At 45.2% G+C, this 16,012-nt stretch overlaps 2 protein-coding genes and 1 long non-coding RNA gene across 4 annotated transcripts in view; 1 reads left to right on the forward strand and 2 right to left on the reverse strand.

Annotated features, from left to right (window-relative positions):
• Positions 1-2,329, forward strand: part of LOC121040506 (uncharacterized) — a 6,861-nt gene extending 4,532 nt beyond the window's left edge. The window contains exon 3 of the long non-coding RNA XR_005795338.1: positions 2,319-2,329. This is a non-coding gene — a long non-coding RNA (uncharacterized LOC121040506). The remainder of the gene's footprint in view (positions 1-2,318) is intronic.
• TXNRD1 (thioredoxin reductase 1) overlaps positions 1-15,022 on the reverse strand; it is a 101,535-nt gene extending 86,513 nt beyond the window's left edge. Inside the window, exons 1-2 of one of the 2 annotated variants that reach the window (XM_040491032.1) lie at positions 14,847-15,022; positions 13,297-13,405 (exon numbers count right to left, since the gene is read on the reverse strand). The gene's annotated coding sequence lies outside the window, so the exon portion shown is untranslated. Of the gene's footprint in view, positions 1-13,296; positions 13,406-14,728; positions 14,748-14,846 lie in introns of those variants that run through there. The other variant, XM_040491033.1, reaches the window with a different exon arrangement.
• Positions 834-3,099, reverse strand: EID3 (EP300 interacting inhibitor of differentiation 3). The gene has a single exon (XM_040491034.1). It carries the CDS (start codon positions 2,272-2,274, stop codon positions 1,117-1,119), a length of 1,158 nt encoding a protein of 385 aa, XP_040346968.1. The 5' UTR covers positions 2,275-3,099; the 3' UTR covers positions 834-1,116.
• Positions 15,023-16,012: the final 990 nt, after the last annotated feature.

The raw sequence follows: 16,012 nt of genomic DNA on the forward strand, positions 1-16,012 counted from the left end.
GGGAGGGAGGAAGGAAGGAAGGAAAGAGAGAGAGAGAGAAAGAAAGAGAAAGAAAGTAGCTTACAAATAGACATGGCTCTGCACCTTCAAGATTGTTTTCTTAAAGACCCACATTTTTAGCATAACTTCTAAGATTGTAATTCATAATTGCAAGCCACAAAAAGAAAAAACAAGTCTTTATGGTGAAGTAAAGAACATATGGGCAAGTTAGTTATATATTTCAGCATAAACAGAGATAGTTTCCAGGCATTTAAAGCCCTCATAAGAAACACAAAATTGAACTGGGAATATTCAAGGCTGTTACATAATGAAACACCACTGATTCTGAAGGCCAATCTGTGTACCAGCAGCAACCACAAAGGGTTTGGAAATTAGAGGCCAGAGAAGACATTAACCAAGTAGATAAAGACTGTAACTCTTGGCCTCTATTTGGCCTCCATATTCCCCCTGCCGAGAATACCTCTGCTGTCTTTGATTAATCCCTACTTACCTTTCAGCACACACTTAAATGATGCCTCACCTATCTACTGTAGAGGTTAATTTGTCCAATCACAGGAGAAACTATTTAGAATATGGATACCCACGCATTAATCTTATGGAGTCTTCCTTGCAATGAAGCAAGGAATCTACATTTTTTAAAAATAGTGTTGCATCGCTTATTCACTGACCTATGTATAAAGTCTTTCTTGCCTTTTTTTTTTTTTTAATACCCACTCTTCCCCCAACCTTGTTGGAGCCTCATACGGGATTCCTTTGGTTCCCTGTAACAAAAGAAGCAATGTAGTATCACAGTGCATCATAAAATTGAGTTTTTGGTAAATTATCAATGCCTTTTAGGAAATTCAGAACTGGCTTTTATTGGTAAAGTCTTAATGGGCATTCAAAAAAAATCTTTCCGTGAACATGCCAATGAATGTTTTTTAATAACAGATCATGACAACTTCATAAACTACCAAAAAAAAAAATACATTGCACAGTAAAACAATTTCTGATGTTTTGAAAATACTTTTTCACTTTACATGAAATACACTATGTGCTTCTGCTTGGATCTTACTCTCAATTTTGAGATACTTTGGAAAAGCCACAAAATACATCCTATACTAAGAACAAAAGTCCCTAGTATGAGTTTGTGATCATAGCCTCTGAAATCTCAAAAGTTGCCACAATATTTTTCCAGTCCTGTAAACTTAAAGATATAACTCCTTGTCTCCTACCATAAGAACTGGGATCATTTCCCTCACCCACTTGGTTAATATTAATCGGCTCTAATATTGGCAGCCTGTCTTGGTCAAGCCTTATTCTTGCAAAACCATCCCTTATAATGAAAGAAACATAAAAGATATTCTCCACAGTACGAGAAAAAGAGTTTGGATCAATCACAAACTCAAAATAGGACACGGGAGTATCAGGATACTTTCGAAAGTAAGTTTGCAACAATCCCAAGATTCTTTCTACTTCTTTTTCTGTTGCTTCTTGATTATTACTCAGGTCCAACTTCCTCAGCTTTGTAGGCATAGCCCCATTTTCTTCCATTTTGTGAGCTTTCTTCTGGTGTTCAAGTCGGGGCTTTGGTGCAGAAGGCTTAGACTTGAATGAACCAAAAATAAAGTGGAATGTTTCAGCTTGCACTATCCAGGATGTTGCTTCCTTCTGTACTGTCTCCCAGAAGGAAAGAGCTATATTATCATCACAGCCACTCAATTCATCACGTTCATCATCTTCCATCCAGTTCAGGCCCACAAATATAAACAGAAAGTCACAAAACGCTACTTGATTAAAAAAGCTCATATCACAGTTCAGTTGCTTTGCTTTCTCTTTACCCAAATCAGAAGCCAAAACAAGAAACTGGGCATCGAGTGCTGCTTCTCTGGTTCGGCTCACTCCATCAAACAGGACATTGGCTTCTTCAAGGGCCTCGGTTAACGTGTCGCTCGCCGTGTTCACTATGTCATCACGGTTCTGATGGACACTATAGATGAGCTGTCGGTACTGCCTGCGGATTTTCCGGCATTTCTCCTCGTCATCCGCAAGCCCTAGGAGGTATGGGTCTATGTCGGCCTCCCGGCAGCTGAGGTCGTCAGGGCAGTCATCAGCCCCCACCGCCACTTCCACCTTCATCGGTTCTTCCTCGTCCTCCACCCGCTTCACAGAGAACGCACTACCAGCGATGGTCCCCGCTGGCTCCTCTCCTTTCTCCACGCCTCCCCTCAAGGAGCCTTTTTCATCAGACATTCCGGCGACCGGCGCGCTCAGCTGACACTCAGCTAACTGCATTCGCTACGTTTCCGACCGTGGCGGAAATTGAAGGGGGTCTGTAGGAGCAGACGTCGCCCATGCGCACTGGCGGGGTCCCGAGGCCCCGCCCCCAGGTGGCTCCGGTTCCCGGCGGCCCAGGCCCGCGGAGCCCAGACGCACCCGAGTTAGCAACCGGCTCCCTGCCGCACAGCACAGAACGTGCGCAATAATGGGGCCCCTGTCCACACTACGATAATACCCGCTCAACAGATAGCTATTATTTTAGCAATTACTGACAGTGTCCTCTGGCTTTCAAAGAAATACCTAGACAATCATAGCAAAATGGGGGAGGGGAGGGTCAAAGCTCCTGCACTTTAAAACATTTGCCGTCACCTTGCAGTTAGGTCAGCCTATGTTTTTCGTTCTTCTCTGATTAAAAGGCAGCGTCCTTGGGGTTTTGGTTTTTTGAGAACTGAATCTGGCTGCGTTGTAAACTGCCCATAAAGCCAAGCATTGTGAGTTGCTGAACCTCCACTACAAATAGGCCGAACTCTCAGAGTTCACTTGCAAAGTGGCTGTTTGCATTAATTACCTTCACGGGCCCTCAAAAGCCAGACCCCCCTCCAAACTAGGGCAGAGGCAGTTGCGAGGCAAGAGGCAAGAGAGTGTCGGCTAGTGCATGAGCTAAAGTGGTGGCAGGTCAGGCATTACTCAAGTGACCTTTGGTTCTCCACCACCCAAGGGTGGAAGAATAAAGTGGGTGCAGTCTCTGCAAAAGAGAGGTTTCTTTGAAAGTTTGCCAAAAGCTAAAGACCACAGACTGAATGGAGAGTAAATCTGAACCCTAAAAGGTAAGCAAAGCTATGAAAAAAAAATTTTTTTTAACGTTTATTTATTTTTTTGAGACAGAGAGAGACAGAGCATGAACAGGGGAGGGGCAGAGAGAGAGGGAGACACAGAATCTGAAACAGGCTCCAGGCTCTGAGCTGTCAGCACAGAGCCCAACGCGGGGCTCGAACTCACGGACTGTGAGATCATGCCCTGAGCCGAAGTCAGACACTCAACTGACCAAGCCACCCAGGCGCCCCAAAGCTATGAAAATTTTAAACACAATCTGTTGGAAGAAAAAGGAAGCGAATGATGTAAATCGAGTGACTACATTGGAAAATTCACCGGGAATCCCCGCACAGTTGGGGGAAAGGGCTCATTTAGCTCATCAGTCTCACAAGCAGCAAAGCAGATGTAACAATAAGGAATACATTTTGTTTTTAAAGAGAACAAAAAAGTACACTCTCAACCCAGATCAAAAGCTTTTCACTTCAACAGGTGCCATTTTAATTGGGGGTGCGGGGAGACAAATACCACTGCACCTGTCAATTCTGATTTCAAGGCACCAAGAGGTAGTAAATTAGCCCTACCTTCCTTCCCATGCGTCTAGACTGGGTCATTTTTCCTGTCTTTACCAGAAAGTTTCTTGCAAATGCGTGAACAGTAAACCCTAGTATTAAGTTTCTCTAAACTATTTACATTACTCTTCATCCCCCATTATTTTAAGTATAGGTAATTCAGGGGGGAAAACGTGCATTTTTCAAAAGCACCAGGCATTATAGTTACTCATGCATATATATTATCCTGCTCTATTAGACTGAACTTCTCTAAAGCAAGAATCTGATTTTAAATCTTCCAAGCAAAGCTGTGTGTTCACATGGATACATTGGAATATGCATGTTTGAATGTATAAATGAATGTAGATGAAAACTTTGTTCCAGCCCCTACTGCAAGTTATTTGGCAGCAAAATATTAATTTCACAGATCAGTGGGAAAACACAGATCCAACACACTGAAAAGAAAACTTGACTGCTTTTCAGAAAGTCAGGTTTAAGTCTTCTCTGAAGTACAGTAAAAGCAAGAGAAAAACAAAGGTGGACCCCAGTTTCATCAAAGGGCCATATTTTCTTCCCCAAGTTTGGCCAACTACAAACTATTTAAATCTGTTCTAAATCTTAGATGAAAACATATAATTAATCCCAAGTTCCAAATACAAAAATGTTTCCTTTTACAGTTAACCATATTCTTGGGAGCTTCTGTGAAATCCAGTGAAATCCAGTGAAAGCAATTTGTGAAAAGAACTCCAAAACAAAGGCCAACCTTCCCACCCCAAGGTGCCTCTTCTCCCGTCTCAGAGAAGGGAAAACGGGCTGACACCAATGTGCTCCATACACAGCCTTTCATCTAAGAATTCCAAAACGGTTTAGAAAAATAATTCTCCCAACCTACTTCTAAAGCATTATTAATACCATTTACAGGGATTTCTCAGGAGATAACAGCCCACACAACTTGCCCAGAGCAACAGAACGCATCAAGACAAGCATCGTATTATTAAGTAGTGATTTCCAGTGCTGAATCCTGTGCTGGATCCCTGTCCTTAAGAACCTTGGGAACGTGTAACTCAGATCATCCTCAGAAAGCCATACTTGTGGGGCACCTGGCTGGCTCGCTTGGGAGAACATGTGACTCTTCATCTCGGGGTCTTGAGTTCCAGCCCCACATTGGGTGTAGAGATGACTTACATGAATAAATGAATAAACTTAAAAAAAAAAGTCATTCTTGCATTATATTTTGCCTTTTCAACTCTGCCTTTAGAGTACAAGTTTTGAATGTCGCTACAGAGCAAAAATCTCAAGTGTAACAATTTTCCTTAATCTTTTAAAGAATGGGATTTCTACACTTGCGAATCCTGAAATCACTAAATAGCGATTTTCTACCCTAAGGTCCAATTACTCGTAATAAGTATATAAACGCAGCTTAAAAAGAAGAACGCAATGCATACGTTCAGTTATACTGGGAACCTTCTCTATGAATTGTAACAGCACAAGCACACTAGTGCTTCGAAGAAATCACTCAAGTTTGCCTTCTTCGTTCAGTAAGGTGACAAGTTCAGGCAACCATGACATACAGCCTGGCCTCCAAAATAATTCAGCTCTTCTCCTCCCCCTTTTTCCCTCTTTCAGGAGTTGCTGGCAAGAGCTCAACATGGCCTTATATTTCCTTTCTTCTTTCCTCCAGTTTTTTCCTATTTTCCAGTCCCTTGCTAGGAGTTCGGACTCATTCGAGTCCCAGCTCTTAAGCGGTCTCCCACAACCCCTGGTGGTCAACACAAACGTGATGGGATGGATGGCACAGATAACAGGTCTCTCTATGGCCAAATAAAAAAAGAACTCCCAGAGGGTCAGTGGGGGTTCTACTGCAGGATTAATCTATAACAAATGGGCATATGAGAAACCTCTGAGCCGAAGCCAGGAGCCAATCAGGTCTGGGTCGCCATCCAGCACGTATGCTTCTAATGCTACCAGCTAGCTCCCTGAACTTTTCTGTTCCTTCTTTCCCAGCCCTTTCTCTGCCCTGATCCTGCCACGGTGACTATTCAATACTTAGATAAGAAGAGTCTTTTCTTTTTTTTAATTTGTTGTTGTTGTTTTATTTTTGAGAGAGACAGAGCACAAGCTCTGAGAAGGGCAGAGAGAGTGAAAGACACAGGATCTAAAATAGGCTCCAGGCTCCAAGCTGACAGCACAAAGCCTGACGCGGGGCTCGAACTCACAAGCTGTGAGATCACGACTTAAGCTGAAGTCGGACGCTTAACCGACTGAGCCACCCAGGCTCCCTAGATGAGACGAGTCTTACTGATCAAAGTACTAGTTTGATTTGTCAGAATAGCAGGACATGAGGTATATTTTCTCTTTCATCTTAATTTCCTTCAAGGTTATGTTTGTGTGCATACGTTTTTGCTTTAGTTGGTGTTTTAGTATTTCAGGTAAACTTTGCCATGATCAAGGTAGGTACATATTTTTTAAATAACCATGGACAGTGGAAGAAGGCAAACCTGGGTTCCAATCTTAACTTATTATTAGTTATTAGGTTTCTCTTAGGTAGGTTGCTTAACTGCTCAGTGTCTGGTTTCCTCATTTGTAAGGTAGAGATAGTACTACTTAAACACCATAAGCTACTATAAGTTTTGAACAAGAATTATGTGACAGATCGGATAATATTTTCAAATACTTAGTAGGTAATTAGTAAGTCTTCAATCATCCCAAAGATAGTAAATGTTTAATAAACATTATAAACTAAATGGAAAAAAAGAAGTATACAAACCAGTAGCTTCACTCCTGCATGTTGTTTTAGGAAAAGAAAAATATTTTAAAGGTTAAATCCACAAGGAGGCATACAAGAATATATCCCCACTGTAACTAATACCAGTGAAAAGGCACTTGCCACATAATGCAATTTAAAAACCTAGGAAGTCTTCAACTAATGGAGTGCATATAGTACTTTGAAGAGATAAACCTCTGTACTAAATATTCTGAAGCCAGTCTATTAAGAGTCTGAGATTGGGGCGCCTGGGTGGCTCAGTCGATTAAGCGGCCGACTTCGGCTCGGGTCATGATCTCGCTGTCCGTGAGTTCGAGCCCCGCGTCGGGCTCTGGGCTGATGGCAGAGCCTGGAGCCTGTTTCCGATTCTGTGTCTCCCTCTCTCTCTGCCCCTCCCCCATTCATGCTCTGTCTCTCTCTGTCTCAAAAGTAAATAAAAGTTAAAAAAAAATTAAAAAAAAAAAGAGTCTGAGATTTATATGCAAAATTATCGGGTATATTTTTCTCATGAGTGGTTCCTTGGATTTCAGCAGATTCTTAAAAAAAAAAAAGTATCCAAAAGAAGCTCTGAATAACTGTTCTATTCAAATAACATGTGATTTATTGTTGGTGAAGTAAGAGTACACAAAACCTCCGCCCTCGCTCTGTAGTCAGAAGGCACACGCTTTGCAGACACCAGCAAACCCAGTGCTGGCTGACTTTCCAAGCCTCAAGAGCAAACGTAAACAAGGGTGTGAGTTGAGAATAGAACCTTTCAGGTTATGAGAGCAATTACCAACCCTCTCGGGACACACCTCAGAAGTCAGCAATGACCGGGAGCATCATTTTGATAGACGACGGGCAGGAAAGCACAGGGTATGTGGTTTCTAAGAAGGCAGCCTTGAAGGAGTTCACACTGGAGGTCTGGGCTCCAGTCAGAACTAGTGCTGTATTAGTTTCCACTTATTCTCCTCAGAGTCTGAGTTTCCTCATTTGTAAAGTGAGTCTATTGGATGTCAACCCAGCCAGTCTGTGTATGTGTATGTGTATAATCACATACAAATATTTGTTGACAAACATATTTTTAAATATATACATTTGCCCCACAGATTTCTGTTACAGATAGCAAAAACAGTGCCTAGCCCAAGGTGGAGAACACAGGTACTCAAAAGTACCTGTAGCTAAATAAATGTAATGGGACTTCCTTCTCAACTGACCTTGACACACCTGCATAAAACAATGAAGGTAGCCGCTGCTGCTGTTATACAGCTCTTTAAAATTCTGAGCCATTTATATGCTGCCTAGAATCTCTCCAGGATATCTTAAGTCTTGGTCTCAGATACAGACAGTCCACCTTCATAAAATCAGACATCTTGTAACTAAATAACCTCACTTGAAGTTAGTCTCCTCTGGCCCCTGCCATCATCCAGTCATTCAACAAATTATTTATTGAATGCATACCAAGTGTTACACACACACACACACACACACACACACACACACACACACACAGAGAAGGTACAAAAATAAGTCATTTTTGTTCTAAAGGAATGTAAATTTAGTAGGCACGGAGGAATGCAGTTCCACTCTGCAAGCATTTAATGAATGAATGCCAATTTGCCAGAGCTATGCTAGAAATACTGAGATATGCATGGGCTCAGCTCTGAATCATGAGCACACAACCACACTGGGGAGCTCAGGCATGTATCCCAATAGCTGTAACACAAAGTCAAGTGCCGGGAAGTATGAGTACCACACAGTGAATTTCACAGACAGGCCTGGATTCCATTCCTGGTTCTGCCACTTAAACTAGCTGTGTAATGTGGGCATGTTCCTTAAATTCCCAGGGCCTCCATTTTCTCCTCTGTAAACCTAGATAAAACCACCTTCTGCAGAGGACTACTGTGAGAATTTAATCAATGAGGCAATAGAGCATTTAGAGTAGGCATTCAATAAATGGTAGCTATTATCATTAATAGGCATGCTCATTTAAATAGTTTTTGAACTCTAATATAGACCTGGGAGCCTAGGCACAAAGAAGACTAACTCTCCATTGCTGATACATAAGCCAAAAAATTATAATTGGCAGGATTCTTCCTCTTCCAGAGAGCAGATTCTCGGGGGTGCTGTGGGAGCACGGAGGGAAAGAATGGGCAAATCTGGCCTTGTACTGTAACACAGGGAGGCGGTTGGAAAAGTGTCTTAGAACAGGAAGATAAACCAGAAACTGAAATGAAGAACAGAGGAGAGAAATTTTAGGGACTCTGGCTGCAACGGTAGCCCCACTGCAGATAGGTAAGGGAGCAGAGCAAGAGATAACCAGAGAAGCAGGTGGGGGCCAGGCCCTGCCACACAGAAGGCCAAGCTAAGGAGTGTGCCCTTTACCCTGGATGCAGACCCAGGGGCAGCGAGGCAGCAATCGGAAGAGGACTCCCAACAGCCCAGGGACGAGAAGGGGAGGGAGGGAGACCAAAGTGGGAGGCCGGGGCAGAAGCCTCTGTTACAGGCGGTGGGCACGTATGTGGGAAGCAGTCAGGCCCTGGCACATGAGGAGCCAGGAGAGGCCAGAGCAGCAGCACTGCTGTGGAAGGAAAACGAACAGCAAGAAAGAGGTTCATGCTGTCAGTCCAAGTGGAAGGAGGCGAGACGGGGTCTCAACGTGGATTCACTGGTAAAAAGTTTACTACATAATTCAGCCCCAGATAAATTTATTTGTGGTCCTAACAGTCCAGGCCTCTTTTGAATCTTGTTAGTCCTTCCCCCCCCGCGACCTTCTTAGTGTCAGCCAGTCGGTGCCCTTCCCCTCTCCTTGGGCCTCAAGCTCCACTCGGCCACAGCAGGTACACCACTAGTCTCCCCAGAAGGATCAGGTCAGAGTAAAGAATCCAAAGAAATGAAGTTCTCTGCCAATTTTGGTAGAGTACTAAGATAGAAAGGGGATGGTTGGGGAGTTATTAAATTACCACTCATTTCCTGATGTCTACTCAGTTAAGAATCTGGTTCCTGGTAACGTTAGAAGTTAGGCTTCAAAGGAGGAAACCTGCCTCTTAGTGTCTACCCGTAGAGCCTGGACCGCGGGGCCCGAACCTCTGCACGGGCCTGAGCTCCTCCTACAACTGCCTCCATAATTCACCTCCCTGTTAACCGGGCACTGCCTTACGTCTGGCATCTCTCCTACTATGGCCTTGAAGAAATGAAGTCCTGTGTTGCCAGTGTTAGTCTTCTCTCCCAAGACTATGGTCTCAAACTACCTGTCTTAATTCTGTCCTGCACTTAGTATCCCCATAAACACTTTTTCATGCACTTTGCTTTTCCTCTCTATACCACCACCAAGCATTTATACAAGTGGTTTCAAAACTCTGCGATCCTGGAGACACTGACTCACATACAAGAAAGGCTCCCTGCAAGAATACTTGCAATCTTGCCCTTAGGAACTAAAATGTTTACGAGGCGCCTGGGTGGCTCATTTGGTTAAGCGTCCGACTTCAGCTCAAGTCACGATCTCATGGTTCAGTGGGTTTAGCTGGCATGGCCGACATCAGGCTCTCTGCTGTCAGCGCAGAGCCGGCTTCGGCTCTTCTGTCTCCCTCTCTCTCCCTCTCTCTCTCTCTCTCAAAAATAAACAAACATTGGGGCGCCTGGGTGGCTCAGTCGGTTAAGTGGCTCAGACTAGGGTTAAGTGTCCCCTGCCTGTGGGAAAACTATCCATGAAAACAAAGATTTCAAAAATAAGACAATTCAAGACCCAGCATCAAAACAGTCCTTTAAGGGGCACCTTGGTGGCTCAGTTGGTTAGGCGTCCGACTTCGACTCAGGTTATGATCTCATAGCTCGTGGGTTCGAGTCCCGCACTGAGCTCCATGCTGACAGTTAGGAGCCTGGGGCCTGCTTCAGATTCTGTGTCTCCTTCTCTCTCTGTCCCTCCCTTGTTCATGCTCTGTCTCTCTCTCTCGAAAATAAATAAACATTAAAAAAAATTTTTTTAAACATTAAAAAAAAGGAAGAAAAAAAGGAACTAAAATGTTTATGAAAGCCAGATGACTTTGAGCATAGGAATTTTTTCATAGTTCTTAGAATTCAGTAGGCTCCTTAGTTCCAATTTCACACCTGCACATTCAAGTCCTGGCCACAGACAGCATATTTCTCTATTTTTCTATTCAGGTATAAAGTGTTAGTGGCCTGGTGAGTTACCACCATTTGCTATCTTCTAATGCATATCCTTTGGGTATTAAACAGCAGTACTTTGGGGGCACCTGGGTGGCACTGCTAGTTAGGTGGAGTCAGACTCTGATTTTGGCTCAAGTTATGATCTCACAGATTGTGGGTTTGAGCCCTACAACAGGCTCTGCGCTGCTGGTGCGGAGCCTACTTGGGTTTCTCTCTCTCTCCTTCTCTCCCTCCCCTGCTCATGCTCTCGCACGCACCCGCTCTCCCTCAAAATAAATAAAACATAAAAAAAAAAAAAAAAAGTAGTACTTTGTTTGGTTTTCCCCGATTGTAATTATTTAGCAACCAACCCTGACCAAACTACCTTCTACATTAAAGTAAGTCTCAAATGTGAGATTTATCCTAATAATTACTTGAGGGGACTTGCTTAAAATAAATTAAAAGGCAGATCCTAGCCCCTTCCAGAAAGTTCACTTAAGAAGACCTCAGGTAAAGCCTAGGCATGCACATTCAACAAGCACTCCAGACATTCCGTGCAGGTGGCCCATAGACTAGATTTCTGAAACAAACTTCCTTAAAGCTTTCAGCTTCCTATAGGTAGTCATCTAGACTTATAAGTGCCTTCAAGCAGGATTCTCACTCCCTGTCTTCTATAGGACACTGTGACAGCTAGGTAGATTTTGCTGCTGCTGCTGTGTTTATTTAGGGGAAAGAGAGACAAAGGAAGAAAGAAAAGAGGAGAAAAGAAAAGCAGGCATTTTAAAGAGCTCCCTCTCCCCTATTTACCTTGCAATTAAAGTATAAAATCTTAACCTTTTTTTTTTTTTAAGGTGTGAACTTTAGGATCATAACACTACTCCTATAAAATCAATTCTCCACTAAATAAATGTTTTTCTCCACTCAAACCCAATGTTCCGTAAAGATTTTCAGAACCTACCACTTAACCCCAAGTTGGGACAGCAGTTGGCTGGAAATTCACAAACATTTCAAACCAGTGGTCCTTACTTTGTTGTGTCTTAGGACTCATTAGAAACTAAAAATAAATAATACAAGGGGCGCCTGGGTGGCGCAGTCGGTTAAGCCTCCGACTTCAGCCAGGTCACGACTTCAGCCAGGTCCGGGAGTTCGAGCCCCGCGTCGGGCTCTGGGCTGATGGCTCAGAGCCTGGAGCCTGTTTCCGATTCTGTGTCTCCCTCTCTCTCTGCCCCTCCCCCGTTCATGCTCTGTCTCTCTCTGTCCCAAAAATAAATAAAAAAAAGTTGAAAATAAATAAATAAATAAATAAATAATAAAAAGTACAGTGGTAAGCTTACTTTAAAAACTGTGCTAAATAACTTTTTTTAATTTTAATTATGACTTGGTGGTATACTTTTCAACCTTGGCACCGCACCTCATTAAATGTCTGAAATTAACTATGATTAATGGATTGAAAACATCAGAACATACCAATAAAGTGGGTTCAAAGCTTATAAGAAGAGTGATTCTTTTTACTCCCAACGATGCTAAAACCAGAACCATTTGTAGAATTTATATAAAGGTCAAATACCCATGTAACTTTTTAAGTGCAAATTTATGACACAGGTGGAGAAAACAGAACAATCCAGACAGAAAGTAATATTAATAGACCTTTGTCTCATTTTACTTGCAAACTAAAGATCTGACTAATACTTTCAATCAAGCTAAAAGCCTTTTTATCCTTTAATTATTTTCCATGAATTTTCCATTTGTCTTTGAAGTCTGTGTTTCCTATTTCATCACCCATTCTTCAAAAATGGTAAACAAGATTCTTTTAGAAGAAAAGGTAGTAAATAAAAATGCAAATTAATTGTTAATATTCTTCCTAAATGTGCAGGCATCTAAGTAGACTTTTTACATTTAACCTGAGGCCTCAGGTTTACTTCTAAGAAGGCAATGTTCAAGCACGAGTTCCATTTCTTAAGAACTACACGGATACAAACAGACAAGGACAAAAAAGATAATCAGCAAAACTTAAAGCAGACAGATGAATCAAGGTGATGAGATTATGAGACGTTTTAACCGGGTAACCAACCACACTCAATGGAGAACATCACGCACGACGGGTATTCCTCTACAACATGCACGGGGACCACAGCCATGACCCACCCACCCCACGGTGCGGGGTCCTAAGGGAGGACTGCCACCGCGCCTGCCACTGGTCAAAGGAAAGATTTTTCTCCCTTTCTTCCCTCCACCCAATAGTTAACTCTGGGCTACAAGAGATACCAGAAGGGAAATGAACTCACTCCAGGAGCTTGCAGGTTACTCTCCCCAGAGCCTGGGGCTTCTGGGTTTCCCTCCCAGTGAATTAAAGAGAAAGAGGATAGGGACCGACGAAGATATGCGTTTCCTGATCCCCTTTGCTCAGTACTTCTCCAAACAGCTCACTTTCAGCAGTTTACACTGCTGCTAAAATTTAAGTTATTTAGATTGATTAGAAGGGGCAAAGGCAGGGAAAGTCGGGAAGGAAAATTTTTCTGAACGCGTTTTTTGGAAGACGAAAAGTTACATATTCCCTTGCAAGCTCCCCAGTTCTGAATTTACCCGCCGTCTCATCAACTTCCATTAACACGTGAGCTGGCCCCTACTGCTTCTTTGTCGTTTTTAAGGACGCGCTCCGTTTGGAGGTTCGTTCACACATCCACCCTGGCCCCGAAAGGCGGGCCGCGAGCACGGTGGGCTCCAGGAGCTCCCTCCCGGGACCGGCGGGTAGAGAACGTTAATGTCCCCCGCGCCCCCCCGCCCTACCTTCAGGGTTGGACCATGCCTCCTATCTTTCGCCGCTTCACAAACACCACCGGCACGTCGGTTTCCGAGGTCAGCTCCGAGAGCGCTCTCTCCAGGCCCCTGGCGTCCTCTGCGGCACAAAAGCAGGGAGGGGCGCGGGTCAGTCTCGCCGCCCCGGGCCGCGGCGGGAAGTGCACGGCGGGGGCGGGGCTTCCGCGTCCCCGACCGCGCCGCCCCCTGCCTCCGCCCGGGGCCCGGGCCCCTCTCCCCGCACACCTGCGCGCGCCGGCCGCAGGGTCCGCGGCCGGCTCCCGCACCCGAGGTCCCGCCGCGCTCAAATCCTGGCGGCCTCGCCGGACCAGACGCCCCGAATCCCGGTAAATCCCCAAAGCAGAGAAGCCTCGCAAAGGAGGCTTAAGACAGTCATCTCCACTTCTATAAAACGCCTCCCAATTTAATCTGCCTTTGAACTCTGCATTTATATAGAATGCCAAAAGCCAACTTCCCAGGTTTCTTTGAAATTTGAAACCACGAGGCAAAATTAGGAACACTCTGCCCTCTTAGGGTGCTTTCTTTCCTTTCAGAACCTTGAAGCCATACAGCAACACCCTGCTTGACAGACCGGGAGCTAATGGCCCAATTTTACAAACGGGTGAACTCAGGTAGGCAGTGAGTCAATGATAGAATTAAAAATAGACTCCAGTTACTCTAACATCATCCGGCCCATTCATGACACAAAACTCACACCAACTCAGAAGCGCTGCGGCTTTGACAACAACAATGGCAGCTAGCACTTCTGCGATGCTTTGCACATTACCAACACTCAATCTTCACAACTACTCTTTGCAAGTAGGTCCCGTCCGGCCCGTCTCACCCACAGGCAGAGCCGGCACGGAAAAGCTAACGTGCCCGAGTTCAAAGCAGCTAGGTCGTCAGAGCAGAGCCAGGGTTCAAACCCAGGCAGTGCAGTGCACGCCTGTAACCCTGTACGCCCGATACAGCGAGACCAGCCCTGGGTCCCACTCGCAGCTGTCGCGTTGAAGAGCCTGGGGCAAGTCACGTGATTCTGAGCCTCGATCTCCCCAACTGTAAATAGGGAGGTACGGACATTTTGCCAACTCGGGATTTCCGGGGATTAAATGGTGCGACAATTTCTTAAGAGACATCTTTAAATTATTATACTCCTTTAGTGCTGTGGAGGATCTGTCGATCTATGCGTCACATTGTCATCTACATTCCGACACTCGTACAGTAGGAAACGATACAAACACCCATTTTCTCACGTTTCTGCACACCGTCTCTACAGAGAGCGAGCGGAAGGAAGCCACCAGCCGACAAGGGCCTGCCGGTCTCTCCCCAGCCCAGGCTCGGCTTCCACCGACCCACGCGACACAATGAACGCGGCCCGCAAGAACACCGCCTTACACCAAGCTTCACCCCTACTCAGACACACCTTAAAACATCCCTTTCCGGGGTTCGAAGCGCACCCGACCGACGGCTGCCCACGTCCCCAGCCTCGCAGCCCCAGAGGCTCGCAGCCCTACCCGGGTTTCTGGGTCCCCACCGCTTACGTGAAGGGGAGCGCCGGGCCGCCGGGCTCTTCTGGAGGGCGGCCCCCCCACCTTCCGCTCGTAGGCACTGCGGAGACACTGCGAGGGACTGCTGCGAACCGAGGGGCAGGGTGGCGGGCTCCCCGCCGCCACGAGAAGCCACGCCCTGCTCGGAGCGGGCCGCCAGAGTCAGAATGACAAAGCAGAAATCCACTCCGGTGCAGCCCTGGCGACTACGCCAACGGGCTTAGCGAAGCGAGACCTCCTAATTGGGTGACACCACATCCTCTTCCTGCTCAGAGCGCCCCCAACCCAAGGAAAGAGCAAAAACAACGTAAGAATGTTTGGAACCAGAACGCAGAGACAAGTGTGTTTTAGTTAAGCAAAACTGGACCGTGCCCTAAGGCAGTGACTCGGGAACTTTGCTGCCCGTTGTGATCACGAGAGGATCTTGAAGAACACCGACGCCTCACTCCCACCCCCAGACACTCTGGGTGAATGGGTATTAGGTGTGACCCGGGCGGGCATCCGAGGGGTTTTGGTTTTTGTTTTTAACTCCCTGGGTGATTCTAATGAACTGCAAAGTTTGGGACCCTTTGCCCTAGCGTAATGGACTTGTCAGTCTGGCAGTACTCCAAAGGAAATTACCAGGCTTTTAAAAGAAACATCTAGTCCATTCTGACTAATCCTGAAAAGTGACAAATTCTCACCAACACATAACTTCCCCCTTACGTCCTTCCTCCTTAACCCACTCAGGTTTTGGGTTGTCACGTTTGTTTTAGGGAAAACAGCATATTTAACTCCACTCATGCCAAGCCACCTGCAGCTGCCCAAGTGAGCCATGCTCTCTCATACTTCCTGCTCTTACTCCTATTCTTCCTCAGCACCTTGGATCAGTAGGGAAGTAGGAATATTTGCTGAATAAATAAATGAATGAATGAATGTCTCTCCCACCGCTTTGGATATTGGCCAACTGAAGCACACAGGGGTGAAAGGGTTGTTGGTTTTTGAAGGCTGCGAGAAACCACACCGTCTCTGAGGTGGCAGGCAACCACAGTTTGCTCCTTTGAGTTCATTCCAAGGCAGGGTTGGAGTCTTGGTGAACACACACACACTTGTGCAAACACACATACACACACTCACGACGCACATGAATGGAGGTACTCTCCTTGCATGGTAGTGGTTTG

This window comes from Herpailurus yagouaroundi, unplaced genomic scaffold (genome assembly GCF_014898765.1).
Source record: "Herpailurus yagouaroundi ecotype Mexico unplaced genomic scaffold, PumYag 182, whole genome shotgun sequence".
NCBI classification, from domain to species: Eukaryota; Metazoa; Chordata; class Mammalia; order Carnivora; family Felidae; genus Herpailurus; species Herpailurus yagouaroundi.